We start from the raw sequence: 15,848 nt of genomic DNA on the forward strand, positions 1-15,848 counted from the left end.
CATATAGAGAGTCCGGAGATTATATAGAGAGTCTGGAGCTCATATAGAGAGTCTAGAGCGCATATAGAGAGTCTGGAGGTTATATAGAGAGTCTAGATTGCATATAGAGCGTCTGGAGATTATATAGAGAGTCTGGAGTTTATATAGAGAGTCTAGAGCTCATATAGAGAGTCTGGAGATTATATAGAGAGTCTGGAGCTCATATGGAGAGTCTGGAGATTATATACTGAGTCTGGAGCTCATATAGAGAGTCTGGAGATTATATAGAGAGTCTGGAGCTCATATAGAGAGTCTGGAGATTATATAGAGAGTCTGGAGCTCATATAGAGAGTCTGGAGATTATATACTGAGTCTGGAGCTCATATAGAGAGTCTGGAGATTATATAGAGAGTCTGGAGCTCATATAGAGAGTCTGGATATTATATAGAGAGTCTGGAGCTCATATACAGAGTCTGGAGATTATAGAGAATCATGACCGCATATAGAGAGTCTGGAAATTATGTAGACAGTCAGGAGCTCATATAGAAAGTCTGGAGCTTATAGACAGTTGGGAGCTCATATAGAGAGTCTGGAGCTTATAGACAGTCAGGAGGTCAAACAGAGAGTCTGGAGCTCATAGACAGTGAGGAGGTCATATAGAGAGTCTGGAGCTCATAGACAGGAGGTCATATAGAGAGTCTGGAGCTTATAGACAGTCAGGAGGTCATATAGAGAATCTGGAGCTCATAGACAGTGAGGAGGTCATATAGAGAGTCTGGAGCTTATAGACAGTCAGGAGGTCATATAGAGAATCTGGAGCTTATAGACAGTCAGGAGGTCATATAGAGAATCTGGAGCTTATAGACAGTCAGGAGGTCATATAGAGAATCTGGAGCTTATAGACGGTCAGGAGGTCATATAGAGAGTCTGGAGCTTATAGACTGTCAGGAGGTCATATAGAGAATCTGGAGCTTATAGACAGTCAGGAGGTCATATAGAGAATCTGGAGCTTATAGACCGTCAGGAGGTCATATAGAGAGTCTGGAGCTTATAGACAGTCAGGAGGTCATATAGAGAATCTGGAGCTTATAGACCGTCAGGAGATTATATAGAGAGTCTGGAGCTCATATAGAGAGTCTGGAGATTATATACTGAGTCTGGAGCTTATATAGAGAGTCTGGAGCTCATATAGAGAGTCTGGAGATTATATAGAGAGTCTGGAGCTCATATAGAGAGTCTGGAGATTATATACTGAGTCTGGAGCTCATATAGAGAGTCTGGAGATTATAGAGAATCATGACCGCATATAGAGAGTCTGGAAATTATGTAGACAGTAAGGAGCTCATATAGAAAGTCTGGAGCTTATAGACAGTTGGGAGCTCATATAGAGAGTCTGGAGCTTATAGAGAGTCAGGAGGTCAAACAGAGAGTCTGGAGCTCATAGACAGTGAGGAGGTCATATAGAGTGTCTGGAGCTTATAGACAGTGAGGAGGTCATATAGAGAGTCTGGAGCTTATAGACCGTCAGGAGGTCATATAGAGAATTTGGAGCTTATAGACAGTCAGGAGGTCATATAGAGAATCTGGAGCTTATAGACAGTCAGGAGGTCATATAGAGAAGCTGGAGCTTATAGACCGTCAGGAGATTATATAGAGAGTCTGGAGCTCATATAGAGAGTCTGGAGATTATATACTGAGTCTGGAGCTCATATAGAGAGTCTGGAGATTATATACTGAGTGTGGAGCTCATATAGAGAGTCTGGAGATTATAGAGAATCATGACCGCATATAGAGAGTCTGGAAATTATGTAGACAGTCAGGAGCTCATATAGAAAGTCTGGAGCTTATAGACAGTTGGGAGCTCATATAGAGAGTCTGGAGCTTATAGACAGTCAGGAGCTCATATAGAGAGTCTGGAGCTTATAGATAGTCAGAAGGTCATATAGAGAATCTGGAGCTTATAGACAGTGAGGAGGTCATATAGAGTGTCTGGAGCTTATAGACAGTGAGGAGGTCATATAGAGAGTCTGGAGCTTATAGATTGTCAGGAGGTCATATAGAGAATCTGGAGCTTATAGACCGTCAGGAGGTCATATAGAGAATCTGGATCTTATAGACAGTCAGGAGGTCATATAGAGAATCTGGATCTTATAGACAGTCAGGAGGTCATATAGAGAAGCTGGAGCTTATAGACAGTGAGGAGGTCATATAGAGTGTCTGGAGCTTATAAACAGTGAGGAGGTCATATAGAGAGTCTGGAGCTCATAGACAGTGAGGAGGTCATATAGAGAGTCTGGAGCTTATAGACAGTGAGGAGGTCATATAGAGAGTCTGGAGCTTATAGACTGTCAGGAGGTCATATAGAGAACCTGGAGCTTATAGACCGTCAGGAGGTCATATAGAGAATCTGGAGCTTATAGACAGTCAGGAGGTCATATAGAGAATCTGGAGCTTATAGACAGTCAGGAGGTCAGATAGAGAGTCTGGAGCTTATAGACAGTCAGGAGGTCATATAGAGAAGCTGGAGCTTATAGACCGTCAGGAGATTATATAGAGAGTCTGGAGCTCATATAGAGAGTCTGGAGATTATATACTGAGTCTGGAGCTCATATAGAGAGTCTGGAGATTATATAGAGAGTCTGGAGCTCATATAGAGAGTCTGGAGATTATATACTGAGTGTGGAGCTCATATAGAGAGTCTGGAGATTATAGAGAATCATGACCGCATATAGAGAGTCTGGAAATTATGTAGACAGTCAGGAGCTCATATAGAAAGTCTGGAGCTTATAGACAGTTGGGAGCTCATATAGAGAGTCTGGAGATTATAGACAGTCAGGAGCTCATATAGAGAGTCTGGAGCTTATAGATAGTCAGAAGGTCATATAGAGAATCTGGAGCTTATAGACAGTGAGGAGGTCATATAGAGTGTCTGGAGCTTATAGACAGTGAGGAGGTCATATAGAGAATCTGGATCTTATAGACAGTCAGGAGGTCATATAGAGAGTCTGGAGCTTATAAACAGTGAGGAGGTCATATAGAGAGTCTGGAGCTTATAGACAGTGAGGAGGTCATATAGAGAGTCTGGAGCTTATAGACAGTCAGGAGCTCATATAGAGAGTCTGGAGCTTATAGACAGTCAGGAGGTCATATAGAGAATCTGGAGCTTATAGACAGTGAGGAGGTCATATAGCGTGTCTGGAGCTTATAGACAGTGAGGAGGTCATATAGAGAGTCTGGAGCTCATAGACAGTGAGGAGGTCATATAGAGAGTCTGGAGCTTATAGACAGTGAGGAGGTCATATAGAGAGTCTGGAGCTTATAGACTGTCAGGAGGTCATATAGAGAACCTGGAGCTTATAGACCGTCAGGAGGTCATATAGAGAATCTGGAACTTATAGACAGTCAGGAGCTCATATAGAGAGTCTGGAGCTTATAGACAGTCAGGAGGTCATATAGAGAATCTGGAGCTTATAGACAGTCAGGAGGTCATATAGAGAAGCTGGAGCTTATAGACCATCAGGAGATTATATAGAGAGTCTGGAGCTCATATAGAGAGTCTGGAGATTATATACTGAGTCTGGAGCTCATATAGAGAGTCTGGAGATTATATAGAGAGTCTGGAGCTCATATAGAGAGTCTGGAGATTATGTAGAGAGTCTGGAGCTCATATAGAGAGTCTGGAGATTATATACTGAGTCTGGAGCTCATATAGAGAGTCCGGAGATTATAGAGAGTCTGGAAATTATGTAGACAGTCAGGAGGTCATATAGAGAGTCTGGAGCTTATAGACAGTCAGGAGGTCATATAGAGAATCTGGAGCTTATAGACCGTCAGGAGGTCATATAGAGAGTCTGGAGCTCATAGACTGTCAGGAGGTCATATAGAGAGTCTGGAGCTCATAGACAGTCAGGAGGTCATAGAGAGTCTGGAGCTCATAGACAGTCAGGAGGTCATAGAGAGAGTTTGGCGTTCATATACATGCATACTGTATGTATGTATGTGCATGCAGTGTGTATATATGCATGCGGTCGTTTATGCTGTATGCATGTTTAGGTATATGTTTATTATCAGCGCACAGAGAGCCCTTCAGAAGCCGTGGTTGTCAATGGAGATGAATAACTAATCAGAGGGATAATGAAAGATGTGCGCAGGCCTCGGTTTGATTCATCTTTAGTGAACGAGAGAGCGAGAGACAGAGAGAGAGAGAGAGAGAGAGAGGTAGAGTGAGTGAGTGAGGGATGGAGAGAGGGAGAGAGAGTGGTAGAGTGAGTGAGTGAGGGAGGGAGAGAGGTAGAGAGGGAGGGGGCCCATAAGGGCGGAGTTGCCTCCCCCCCCCCCCCCCCTCCTCTTTGTTAACAGTGGAGGAGAGACACAAAGGGGCTCGCGCTTCATTTGGGGAGATTTTGGCTGGCTGGGTGGAGCGAGCAGCCTCATTCTCGCACACACACACACACACGCACGCACACACACACACACACTCATGCATGCACATATGCACGCGCACGCAGACTCTCATTCTGCCTCTCCGCACGCGCGCAACAGGAGCTTCTTTTTCTTCTCGTCATCCTGCACGAGATTCTCTTAGCATCTCCGCGAGAGAGAGAGAGGGAGAGAGAGACAGAGAGAGAGAGAGACAGAGAGAGACAGAGAGACAGAGAGAGAGAGAGACAGAGAGAGAGAGGGAGAGAGAGAGAGAGAGACAGAGAGGACAAGCTCGTTTTTTTGTTGCACGAGCGGCGTCTGTGTGAGTGAGTGAGCGCGCGCCAGGGAGAAAGGGGGCACGCGGACTTTTTCCTCTTCATGACATCGTCCTTCCTTCTTTTTCTTCGTCTCGTGACTCCGCGCGCTTTCCAGCGTCCCCAAGTGCGCGCGCGCCTAATAGAGAGAGGGAGGAAGAGGGCACGAGGGACTTTTCTCCAAACCGACCATGGTCAGCAGCGGTCAGCAGGCTTTGCCGTGTCTCGCGCTGCTCGCTGTCCTCGCCACCCTGGCGGCGCGCGTGACGGCGAGCTCCACCGTGAGGTACCGCGTGCTGGAGGAGCTCCCCGTGGGCTCGGTGATCGGACGCCTCGCGGACGACGCGGCGGAAGCCCTCTCGCGCCTGCCCGTGTCGGTGTCCCCGCGTTTCCGCGCCGTCACGCGCCGGGGAGCCGCCGCTTCGTCGGCGCTCCTGGTGCGCGAGCGCGACGGCGAGGTCAGCGTGCGCGCGCGGCTGGACCGCGAGGCTCTGTGTTTTGGGGGATTAATGGAGGCGAACTGCACGCTGGAGTTCGACGTGCTCACGCTGCCCACGGAGCACCTCCAGCTGTTCCACGTCGTGGTGAGTAGCAACACCAAAACGCACGTGACGGGTTCTCAACTGCACTCGAGTAACCTCGCAAGGTTCTCACCGCACTCACAGCGCCTGCACGAGTTATGACCTTTCCCAGCTTCTCCAGGAACTTCTGAGGGCACTCAGATGCTGGTTAAGTTCTGTTAGGTTTGCAGTAAAGGTTCTTGGGAGTGATACCACTTTCGGTTCCCCGTAGAACCTTTCAATGGATAAAGGACTGAGCCAAGAACCATAAGAGTGGGTTTGGCCTACATTCACTCAGTGTTTCTCTAGGTGGACCACCAAAGAGTGAGAGTGGGCCAGAAAATACACACTTATAAAGGAAGGTTCCTCAAGGGTTCTTTAGTAAAGGAAATGGTTCTGTATAGAACCGAGAATACTCAAAAGGCATGCAATGGTAAATAGTTCTTCAGACTGATGGGGCATGTGTCCTAGCACCAAAAAAGGTTTCTTCTACTATGTTGACGTCAAACTTGTAACAATAGAAGAACCCTTTTTTTGGTTCTAAATAGAACCCTTTTCGAAAAGCTTCTATATAGAACAGTCTACAGCACATTCCCTAACAAACTGAAAAATGCTTTCCCCATAAACTGAACCATTTGATCATGCAAAGGGTTCTTTGAGTGTTCATGGTTCTATATAGAACCCGTTCCTTACCAAAGAACCCCCTGAAGAACCGTCTTTTCTAAGTGTTTTGGTGAAACTGGGTCTCCAAGGCAGTATATAACGTAGTCCAATGGTAACTGACCATGCGTCTGGCAACCCACCACACCTTATCTGGTAGACTCAAAAGTCCTTGAATGAGGTGCATTAAGGTCAAAACTGCTGGAAGTTCATGGATCTCCTGGGCAAGTTCTGGTGACCACTGCTGTGGGCAATATTTCACCTGATTAAGGAACTTTACATTGATGAATGTGTCTAGAACTGGGTTGAATAGTGCCATAAAGTCCAAACAGCATACTTATAATCAGAGATATTAGATAGTTTGCCTGTATTTAGATGCCAAGGTACAGTAATTCTTCTCAGTAGCCCGTAGGCCAGTTGCCCAAAGAGCACAGAGGTCAGGATCATTCTTACTGGACAAGTCGCACACTGGGCTTAGGTTATCCTGTTTTATTGAGAAATAAAGCTTTATAAACGGGATAAAATGGGATAAAAACGAATATCCCTGATCTTTCTTTCTGTTACATCGGTTTGGCTTTTGGTCCAGTTTAATTCAATTCAAATTCAATTCAATTCAATGCAGTGAAAGTTTCGTTCCCCTGTCTTGCCTGTTCTAGTTCTAGGACCGTATGGTCACTCATTTACTCTCACTCCACAAACTTGAGGCTACCAGATGCTAATATAGACAACGTGTCCTAAAGTGGCTGTCCCTAAATTTCAGGTGGAGCTGGTGGATGTGAATGACCACGCCCCGCGGTTCGCCCGGCCCATGGTACCTGTGGAAATCTCGGAGTCGGCAGCCGTGGGAACCCGGGTGCCTCTGGACAGCGCCACGGACCCAGATGCGGGTGACAACGGGCTCCAGTCATACTCCCTGGCGCCGTCCAAAACCTTTGGTATTGATGTTCTCACCAGGCCCAATGGTGCCAAGTACGCCGAGCTGGTTGTGTTGGCACCACTGGACCGAGAGGAGCGTGCTAGTTACGAGCTTGAACTCTCAGCAACAGATGGCGGCGACCCACCCAGGACTGGCAGCACAATGCTCAGGATCACCATCGCTGACTCCAACGACAACAGCCCCGCTTTCGAAAAATCGTCATATGTGGTCACCCTGTCAGAAGACGCACCTCTAGGCATGCTGATAGTGGATCTGAACGCCACAGACCCGGATGAGGGCACCAATGGGAAGATCGTGTACTCGTTTGGTGCACACGTGTCCCCTAAAGTCCTGGAGACTTTTAGGATTGATCCAGATGATGGTCGGCTCACTCTGCTGCGCAGGGTGGACTTTGAAACGGCCGATTCCTATGACATCGATGTCCAGGCGCAGGACATGGGGCCCAACTCCATGCCGGCGCACTGCAAGGTGACAGTCAAGGTGCTGGATGTAAACGACAACAAGCCAGATGTGGCAGTGAGCCTTATGGCGCCGGGTGATGAGGACGTGGCATTTGTGTCCGAAGCAGCTGCGCTGGACACTTTCGTGGCCCTAGTAAGAGTGGACGATGCTGATTCAGGGCTGAATGGTGAAGTCGTGTGTCGCCTGCTGGGCCAGGGGCATTTTCGGTTGCAGAAAACGCATGAGAAAAACTATATGATATTGACCAATGCCAGCCTGGACAGAGAGAAAAGGTCAGAATACAGCCTGACGGTCATTGCGGAGGACCGTGGAACACCTAGCCTGTCCACGGTCAAGCATTTTACTGTGCAGGTGCAAGATGAGAACGACAATGCCCCAAGCTTTGACAAGAGCAGGTATGAGGTTTTCAAGGCAGAAAACAACTCACCTGGTGCTTATCTGGCCACTCTTCAGGCATCTGACCCTGACCTTGGTGCTAATGGCCAGGTAAGCTACTCCATCCTGGAAAGCTTGGTTCAGGGCAGCTCTATCTCTACGTATGTGACCGTTGACCCATCCACGGGCGCCCTCTACGCCTTGCGTACCTTTGACCGTGAGGAACTTAGCCAAATCTACTTTCTGGTGCAGGCCAGAGACTCCGGAAACCCACCCCTAAGCAGCAATGTCTCTGTGATCTTGAATGTCCTAGATGAGAATGACAATCGGCCGGTTATTTTGGCGCCGCCCTTGTGGAACCACTCCGCTGAAGTCCCAGTGTCCAGGCGTGCTGATGCTGGAGAGCTGGTGACTGTCATCAGGGCGACGGACCGGGATGCTGGTGCCAATGGCGACCTTTCGTGCCACATCATTGTGGGCAATGAGGCGGGATACTTCTCAATGGACAGCAGGACCTGTGAGATCTACACTAATGCTAGCATGAAGGATGTTCTGGTGGACCGAGTGGACATCACAGTTCTGGTGCAGGACCATGGGTCAGAGCCGCTGGGAACCAAAGCCGTGCTGAGGCTGACGCTGTACGAGAACCTAGCTGATCATCACCAGACGGTAAGGCTACATGATGGTCACCGCCAGAAAAAAGTGTGTGTAAGTGTAGATATCTTTACTTTTCTAAAGGGCTGTAATTGATTTTTTGCCTTTTTTCGTTCCTGTCGTGCAGCCCTACCAGACAGGCGGCGGGAGTGGAGGGGAAAACGCCCCGGACGCTTCCACCATCATCATCATCTCTCTGGGTGCCGTGTGTGGTCTCCTGCTGATCATCATGGTGGCGTTCGCTCTGCGATGCTCGCGAGACAAGAAGGACACCCACTCCTACAACTGCAGGGTGGCCGAGTCCACATACCAGCAGCATCCCAGGAAACCGTCCCGGCAAATCCACAAAGGAGAGATCACCCTGGTCCCAACCGTCAACGGCACCCTCCCGATCCGGGCGCATCACCATGGCAGCTCACCCGGAAACTCACCCGGCCAACAGAGGGCGCACATGAGCAGCCGGCAGAGCCACCACAGCCACCAATCACTGAACAGCCTCGTCACAATCTCGTCCAATCACATCCCAGAAAGCTTCGCCCTGGAGCTCACACATGCCACGCCCCCTGTGGAGGTAAGGCGGACCTGCATATTATAGTTTCACGTATGCATCACAGATAAACATCCCAAAATAGGTTCTTTGTGGCGCGGTGCTCTGGAAGAACCACTTGAACCAATCTTGAAAAATTCAGTCGATGGGTTCTTTAGGGCGGTGGTCCTTAGAGACCTTCCAGGCGGTCCGCGTTTTTTGCTCCAACCCAACTCACAGTAAATATGTCTAGAGAACTTTTATGGACCATTTGGGGTCCGGTTTAAGGATCGCCACCCTAAAGAACCTTTCAGTTCGAAGAACACAAGGTTCTTTAGGGCCGTGGTTCTCAAACCATTCCACAGAGACCCCTGGACGGTTTATATTTTCGCAACGCATAAGCCTGGAGAACAAATGTGGACCATCTTTAGAGCCACTATCTCAATTCAGCGGACTCATTTGAAAAGTTCCTGGTTCTCAGCGGTGGTTCCCAGGAACCCTTCCGACGTTCCACATTTTTGCATCAACCCAGTCTGAGGTACATAGAGGTACAAATGTGGACCTGTTTGAGAACTGCTGCCCCAAAGAACCCTGGTCCTTTTAAAACCTGAATTGAAAGGTTCTCAGAAAGTGGTGACGAAGAACCCTGTTTTGGCGCCTTCATTTTCACGGCGCCTTGTTTGAAGTGCACGCATTTGTTAGTTGCACACGCGCGTATTCATACATGTTCACACGCGCAAACACTAAACTTCTCACGCAAACAGAACCTGCGGTCTTGCTGACTCACTGTCTGGTGTCGCCGTCCTGCATCAGTTCACGTGTTTACGTACTGTCTAATTAACATATTCGCATAACGACATCATCCACGGTCACACTGGCGTCAGCATTAACCCCCTTTCCCGCGTCTAACGCACGTCTCCGACGCCGCGCATGCCCGTTTTACGTGTCTGTACGTTTGTTTACATGTTCCATCAGTATTTATTGTTATTATTTTTGTTCTTTTATTATTTTTTCTTTTTCTTTTTTTATTGTCTTGTTTTTTGCTGTAGCAAGTTTCACAGCTGCTCTCCCTACTCCATCAGGGTCAGTATCAGCCTCGGCCCAGCTTCAGAGGAAACAAATACACTCGCAGCTACAGGTAAACAAACAAACAATGAAGCAAACAAACAAACAAACAAACAAACAGACAGACAGACAGACAGACAGGCGAGGCAGGCAGACCAGGCAGGCAGGCAGGCAGACGCTGCGCTCGGCTGGTGAGGAGGGTAGAGGAGAGGGGTAGTGGCCCGCCGCGTGGTGCTGGTTCGATCCGATTGGATGATAGGGACGTTTGTGGGTAGACTAGGACAGAACTTCCCTGTTGCCGTGGTCACCCACGTTCGCAGAATCTGATTGGACAGCTCCTCACATGAGGTCATAGCTTGCTTTTCTGTTTTTTTTCCCCTTTTCTTTCCTCCTCTCTGTACTCATCTGTGTTTTTGGGTTTCTGGTTCATGCCTTTTTCTTACAGACCCACATTTTTTACTACGTCCTGCACGTCATGCGACACACGGTGCTGTTTCATTAACGTAAATTCATTTTTCCTGCCTTGTTTTTTTGGCATCGTTTGCAATGTGTGGCACGTCTTTTTCGTGGCTCTTATGTTTTGCGTTGCAAACCAAAGCCTCTTTTTTTTTTTTTTTGGGCTCAAACATCTCAGATGATATTTGATTAAATATGACACTTATACCATATTTCACATGATGTCATGTGCATTGTTAGCACGGAAATGCATGCGGCGCGACTGTTAGCAGCAGTTGTGTGCAGGAGAGACAGAAAGAGAGAGAGACAGAGAGAGAGAGAGAGGCTGGAACTGGGTGGGTCCCTGTGGTCCCAAGAGCTTATTAGCCATTAGTCTAATAGCACTGAGGCGCATCTGTGGGCTTTGTGTACATTACAGCATGCGGTTTGTGTCTCTTTCAAAGTTTTGCTCGGGTATTTTTCACCCTGCGCACATTAAGACAGGCGTTTATGCCCAGTTAAGCCCGTTTCTTTGTTTGTCAGAGAAGAATGAGCTTTTGTTCTGCAGACTTTTTGTCTTTAGCTTCGTCTTTTAACGGCGTAGCTCGACCAGGAGGCACGCTGACGTGGCTAATCGGCTAACGGCCACCGGTCAGCGTGGCTGTAGGACTTGGTTCAGTTAGCACGTAGCTTACTTCTTGTTTTTAGAGCATGCAGCTCGGTTCAGGTGCAGATGCTGTAGTTCTATAGGCTGTGTTGCTGAAATTAAAGGGCCCATATCATAGAAATCTGAACATTCTTTACTCTTTATTAAAGAAGAGTGTCATGTGGTCTCCAAACACACCGTTCACTCTCCCAGACCTTCTTTCACAAATACAGCCCAGTTTGCAGTCGGTGTGTTTGTGATGTCACAAATGAATTCATGTTTACAGGGCCATTTTTCAACCCCTGGAACCAAACAGACTGCCCCTTTAAGACTGCCGTATGCAAACGAGGTCTGTCCTGATTGGATGCACTTCGTCCCAAAAGGCAACCCAGGCTGGACCACTCCTTGTAACTCTAAACTGCTGTAGGCTGATGTGCGCCAAGTTTTGATTCAGTCGTATTTGTGACATCACACACATGTACATTTTTTGTGATGTCATAAACGGAACATTAATCAAAGCTTAAGCAGTTTAGCCCCCCCACCCCCCACCCCCCTTCAGACTCATCCCTGGGCTGGGATATTTGGGACAAGACGCATCCAATCAGAACGGAACTAATTTGCATAGAGGAGTCTTAAAGGGGCAGTCTGTTTGGTTCTGCAGGTTGGAACATGGTCCTGTAAAAATGAACTGTGACTGTTTTGGCTGCATGAAACTACATGAATGGACCGAAACAAGACAAGAACGGCAGATGTGAAACTGTGGGATATGGGCTCTTTAATGGTGCCTTTGTTGTCGTTTGTGTGTCATTGTGATGAGTCTGACGGCTCTCTGTCGGACCCTCTGTGCAGGTTCGCCCTCCAAGACATGGATAAGTTCAGTCTGAAGGATAGCGGGCGGGGCGACAGTGATGCGGGCGACAGCGACTGCGAGACCGGCCGCGATTCACCAATCGACCGGTTGCTAGGCGACGGCTTCGGGGAGCTTTTCCACATAGATGGACAGAACAGGCTCCACCCAGGTAAACACACACACACAGTACAACGGTGGAGCTCAGACACTCATGGCGAGGGGTGGGGGGTGAGGGGGTGATCCGAGTCGTCAGTGCTAAGTGCTGCCCCCTCTGGCCTGCTGTATGTTAACGCCCATAAACTTTGCCTTGAGGTCAGCAGAGGCCAGACCCCCACAGAAACGCACAACTGCTGAACTGAGGGTACGTTTAAAGCCATACTTTACTGACCCCCCCAACCCCGTCTGTCAAAGCATCTTTAGTGCTTCTTTAGTTTCAGCACTGGAGCTACGGGGCTAATGTAGCTAACAGCTATTGGAAGCTTATACCCAACAATTAGCCTGGAGCATGTAAGCGCTCACTTTAAACCAGGCAGGCAGACAGACAGGCAGACAGGCAGGCAGGCAGACAGGCAGGCAGGCAGGTATTCAGGCAGGCACACAGTTAGGCAGGCAGTCAGTCAGACAGTCAGGCAGGCAGTCAGGCAGGCAGGCAGGCAGACAGACAGGCAGGCAGGCAGGCAGGCAGGCAGGCAGGCAGACCGGCAGGCAGGCAGATGGCAGTCAGGCAGGCAGGTATTCAGGCAGACAGGCAGACAGGCAGACAGGCAGGCAGGCAGGCGGCAGTCAGGCAGGCAGGCAGCAGGCAGGCAGTCTGAATGAATGGGAGATTCCTGAATGTTCATCCTGCAGTGACACCTCCAACAGCCTGTCCCTTATAGAGAGACGGAGAGAGACAGAGAGAGACGGGGGGGAGAGAGGGAGACGGTCTTCCCGTCTTTTCCATCTCCTCCCATCTCATCTCCTAACTCCTCCATAAGCCCTCTCTGCTCCTCTCATTCTCTCTCCTCTGTTCTCCTTTTCTCTCCCCCTCCTCTCTTCTCTTCCTCTTTCATCTGTCCTTGCTTCTCCTCTCATCCTTCTCTCCTCCTCTCTCCTTCCCTGTCCTCCCCTCTCCATCTCTTCTTCCTTTCTCCCCCCTCCTCTCTTCTCCTCCCTTCTCCTTCTCTTTCCTACTCTCCTCTTATTTTAGTTTCTCTTCTCTTCATTCTTCTCTTTTCTTCTCTTTTCTCTTGCTTATTTCTGGTCATTTTCTTTCTCCTTTGCTCTTCTCCTCTCTTTTTTCTGTCCTCCCTTCCTTTTCTTCTCCCCACTGTCTTTTTCTTCTCTCTTCTAATTTTCTTCTTTCACTGCATCTTTTCATCTCTTCTCTTCTTCCGTCTCATTGCATCATTTCTCTTTTCCTTCCAACTCTCCTCCCTTCTTCCTCCTCCCCTCCCTGCTCCTTTTTCTCTTCTACAGTGTAAAAATGTACATCACTGTTTATTTGGCCTGTTTAATTAATTAATTAATTCAGCTGTAATTAAAACTCTCTCTCTCTCTGTCTCTCTCTCTCTCTCTGTCTGTCTCTCTGTCTCTGTCTGCCTGTCTGTCTGTCTCTCTCTCTCTCTCTGTCTCTCTCTGTGTCTCTCTCTCTGTCTCTCTCTCTCTGTCTCTCTCTCTCAGCAGTGATGAAGCTGTGTACAGACGAGTGTCGTGTGCTCGGTCACTCCGATCAGTGCTGGATGCCGTCCATGTCCTCCACCGATTACCGCACTAACATGTTCATTCCCGGGGAGGAGAGCCGGCCGCGGCTGCTGGACGACGACCAGCGTTCGGTTGACTCCAACCGCAAGAGCTTCTCCACCTTTGGCAAGGACGCGCAGGAGGAGGAGGAGGAGGAGGAGGACGGCGGAGGAAGCTCGCTGCTCTCTGAGATGAACACCGTCTTCCAGCGGCTCCTTCCTCCTTCTTACGCCGAGCTCAGTGACGACTCCGCCCCTTCTGCCATCGCCACGGAGACCAGGAAGTGTTTCCTGCCTGGGAAGGCGGGGCCTGTGGTCGCGAGCCCCGCCTACCAGCAAGGCGTGGCGGCCTGGGCCGCAAACACGCACTTCCAGAACCCCGGCGCGGTGGCGGTGGGTCACGGTCCGAACAACCATGCCTCAGCACAGACGCACCTGAAGTGGCTGCCGGCCATGGAGGAGATCCCGGAGAACTTCGAGGAGGACGAGATGGACAAACGCAACGAAGCCGTGGGTGAACTAGCCGCCGAGATCAGCAAACTGCTGCAGGACGTCCGCGACATCTGAAGAGCGAGAACCAAAACGAGAACCAAGACGAGACCATCAGCCAATAGACTGCTGTAAGAGGTCCGTCGGAACCAGCGATGCGTTCGGACCGTCCTCGGAAATTCGCGGTCCCGAGTTTGCTGCTTTAGCTTTAGCACCGGTGCTACCAGGCTAGCGTTAGGCTGCTAAGTAAGGGATGCTTATCCCCAGCTAGCGTGGTGCTAACTGCCTACCTGAAACCGTGTCGGTTGCTAAGCAATCGCTAAAAGACGTTATAAACACTTTATGACACCCAGTTTTCTGTGAACGTGGACTAAAATATGCTACAGCTAATGCGCTTCCACACGTTTCCACCAAACACAGTTAAAGGCACAGCTATGGATTTGCGCATTAGCATAGCTACGTTTAAACAGGAGCCTTGCCGAAGCTTGGATTTCGCACCACGACTCCGTTTGAGGCGAGTCAGCTGCGCTTCAGGTGCAGTTAGCGCCATGCTAATTGGTGGGGTGTTAGCAACCACCGCTAGTTAGCTACGTCGGCCTCAATCGATCAAGCAGACCAAGCTGGCTTTGGTCCATCCCAGCGGAACTGACCAGGTATGCGGTGGTCCCACGAGTTCACGAGGACCGTCCGAGTGCACGGCGAAACCAAAACATTCACGAGATTTAAAAAAAGACCCTGGGACGCCCCCCCCCCCTCTCCCCCTCTCTTTCCCTCCCTCCAACGCCCTGGGCGGAACAATCACGGAGAGAGAGAGCGAGTGAGCGAGCGAGGTTCAAGCGCTGAAGCCTTCACCCCCTTGTCAATAGCGTGACTGTGTTCTTTTGTGTGTGTGTGTTTCTTTTTCGTGAATCTGGTGGTTTTTGGAAACAAAGTGCGACGTCTTTTTTTTAATCGTCTCCTCCTTTTTGTACCCGGTGAACACGACGTGACTGTAAACGACCTTTATATCCCGGCACTGTTGTTTTTTTTACTCTATATTTATAAATGTACCTGTGTGTTTGTACAGAAATCAGTACCAAATGTCTATTTTTATATTTCACTGCATGTAATAACGAATAAGTCCGTGCGGATTTTGTTTAATGTATGAGCTGATTAAGACATTAAAAAACTGTTCTTCACTCTGACGCAGCCTCCGGGTTTTACTCCGCTAACTCGGCTTAAACCGCCGTGAGCTCGGACTTTCGGTTTCGGCCGAAAGTGTCATAAAACAAACAAAAGCAACCCTGCAGTGGTGCTAATCTCTGCTGGAGCCCGTGTGAGATTCCTGACTGTAGGCTAGTGTTAACCCCACGATGTTGCCTCAGGGCCACAAAATCGTTTCCCTCGCTTTACAGAACGTTATACACATTTACAGACGATAACAGGGTTAACAATGAAGGGAAGAGTTTGAGTAAGTCAATGAGAAGCGTGTACTTGGTCATATGATCTTGTAGTGGCCACATTTAAACTCGTCTTTATCAGTTTTTTGTTGTCAGAATTTGCCGAAATGTGTTTGTTGCCTGGGCGGCACGGTGGTACGGTGGTGCGGTAGGTAGCACTGTTGCCTCACAGTGAGGAGGGTCTGGGTTCGATTCCCTGGCCGGGTGACCAGGGTCCTCTCTGTATGGAGTCTGCATGTTCTCTGCGTGGGGTTCCTCCAGGTTCTTCGGTTTCCTCCCACAGTCCAAAGACAGGCTGATTGGACATTGTAAAT

General features: G+C 49.0%; 1 protein-coding gene across 4 annotated transcripts; it reads left to right on the top strand.

The window, feature by feature from the left end:
* The first annotated feature begins 4,375 nt into the window (after positions 1 to 4,375).
* pcdh18a (protocadherin 18a) lies at positions 4,376 to 15,279 on the top strand. 4 transcript variants are annotated; one of them, XM_017685312.2, is made up of 6 exons: positions 4,376 to 5,299; positions 6,696 to 8,378; positions 8,491 to 8,934; positions 9,939 to 10,027; positions 11,885 to 12,054; positions 13,548 to 15,279. In XM_017685312.2, the coding sequence occupies exons 1-6, from the start codon at positions 4,907 to 4,909 to the stop codon at positions 14,171 to 14,173; spliced, it is 3,405 nt and encodes a 1,134-aa protein (XP_017540801.1). In that variant the 5' UTR covers positions 4,376 to 4,906; the 3' UTR covers positions 14,174 to 15,279. The 4 variants fall into 4 exon arrangements, with proteins under 4 accessions (XP_017540801.1, XP_017540802.1, XP_017540803.1 ...); XM_017685313.2 differs by having other exon boundaries at positions 13,551 to 15,279; XM_017685314.2 differs by having other exon boundaries at positions 9,972 to 10,027.
* Positions 15,280 to 15,848: the final 569 nt, after the last annotated feature.

This window comes from Pygocentrus nattereri, chromosome 22 (assembly GCF_015220715.1).
Source record: "Pygocentrus nattereri isolate fPygNat1 chromosome 22, fPygNat1.pri, whole genome shotgun sequence".
NCBI lineage: Eukaryota > Metazoa > Chordata > Actinopteri > Characiformes > Serrasalmidae > Pygocentrus > Pygocentrus nattereri.

Coding starts and splice junctions, on each gene's coding strand:
- pcdh18a (XM_017685312.2), top strand. CDS start 4,907: ATGGTCAGCAGCGGTCAGCAGGCTTTGCCGTGTCTCGCGCTGCTCGCT. Junction 5,300..6,695: donor TCCAGCTGTTCCACGTCGTG/GTGAGTAGCAAC, acceptor CCTAAATTTCAG/GTGGAGCTGGTGGATGTGAA. Junction 10,028..11,884: donor AAATACACTCGCAGCTACAG/GTAAACAAACAA, acceptor CCCTCTGTGCAG/GTTCGCCCTCCAAGACATGG.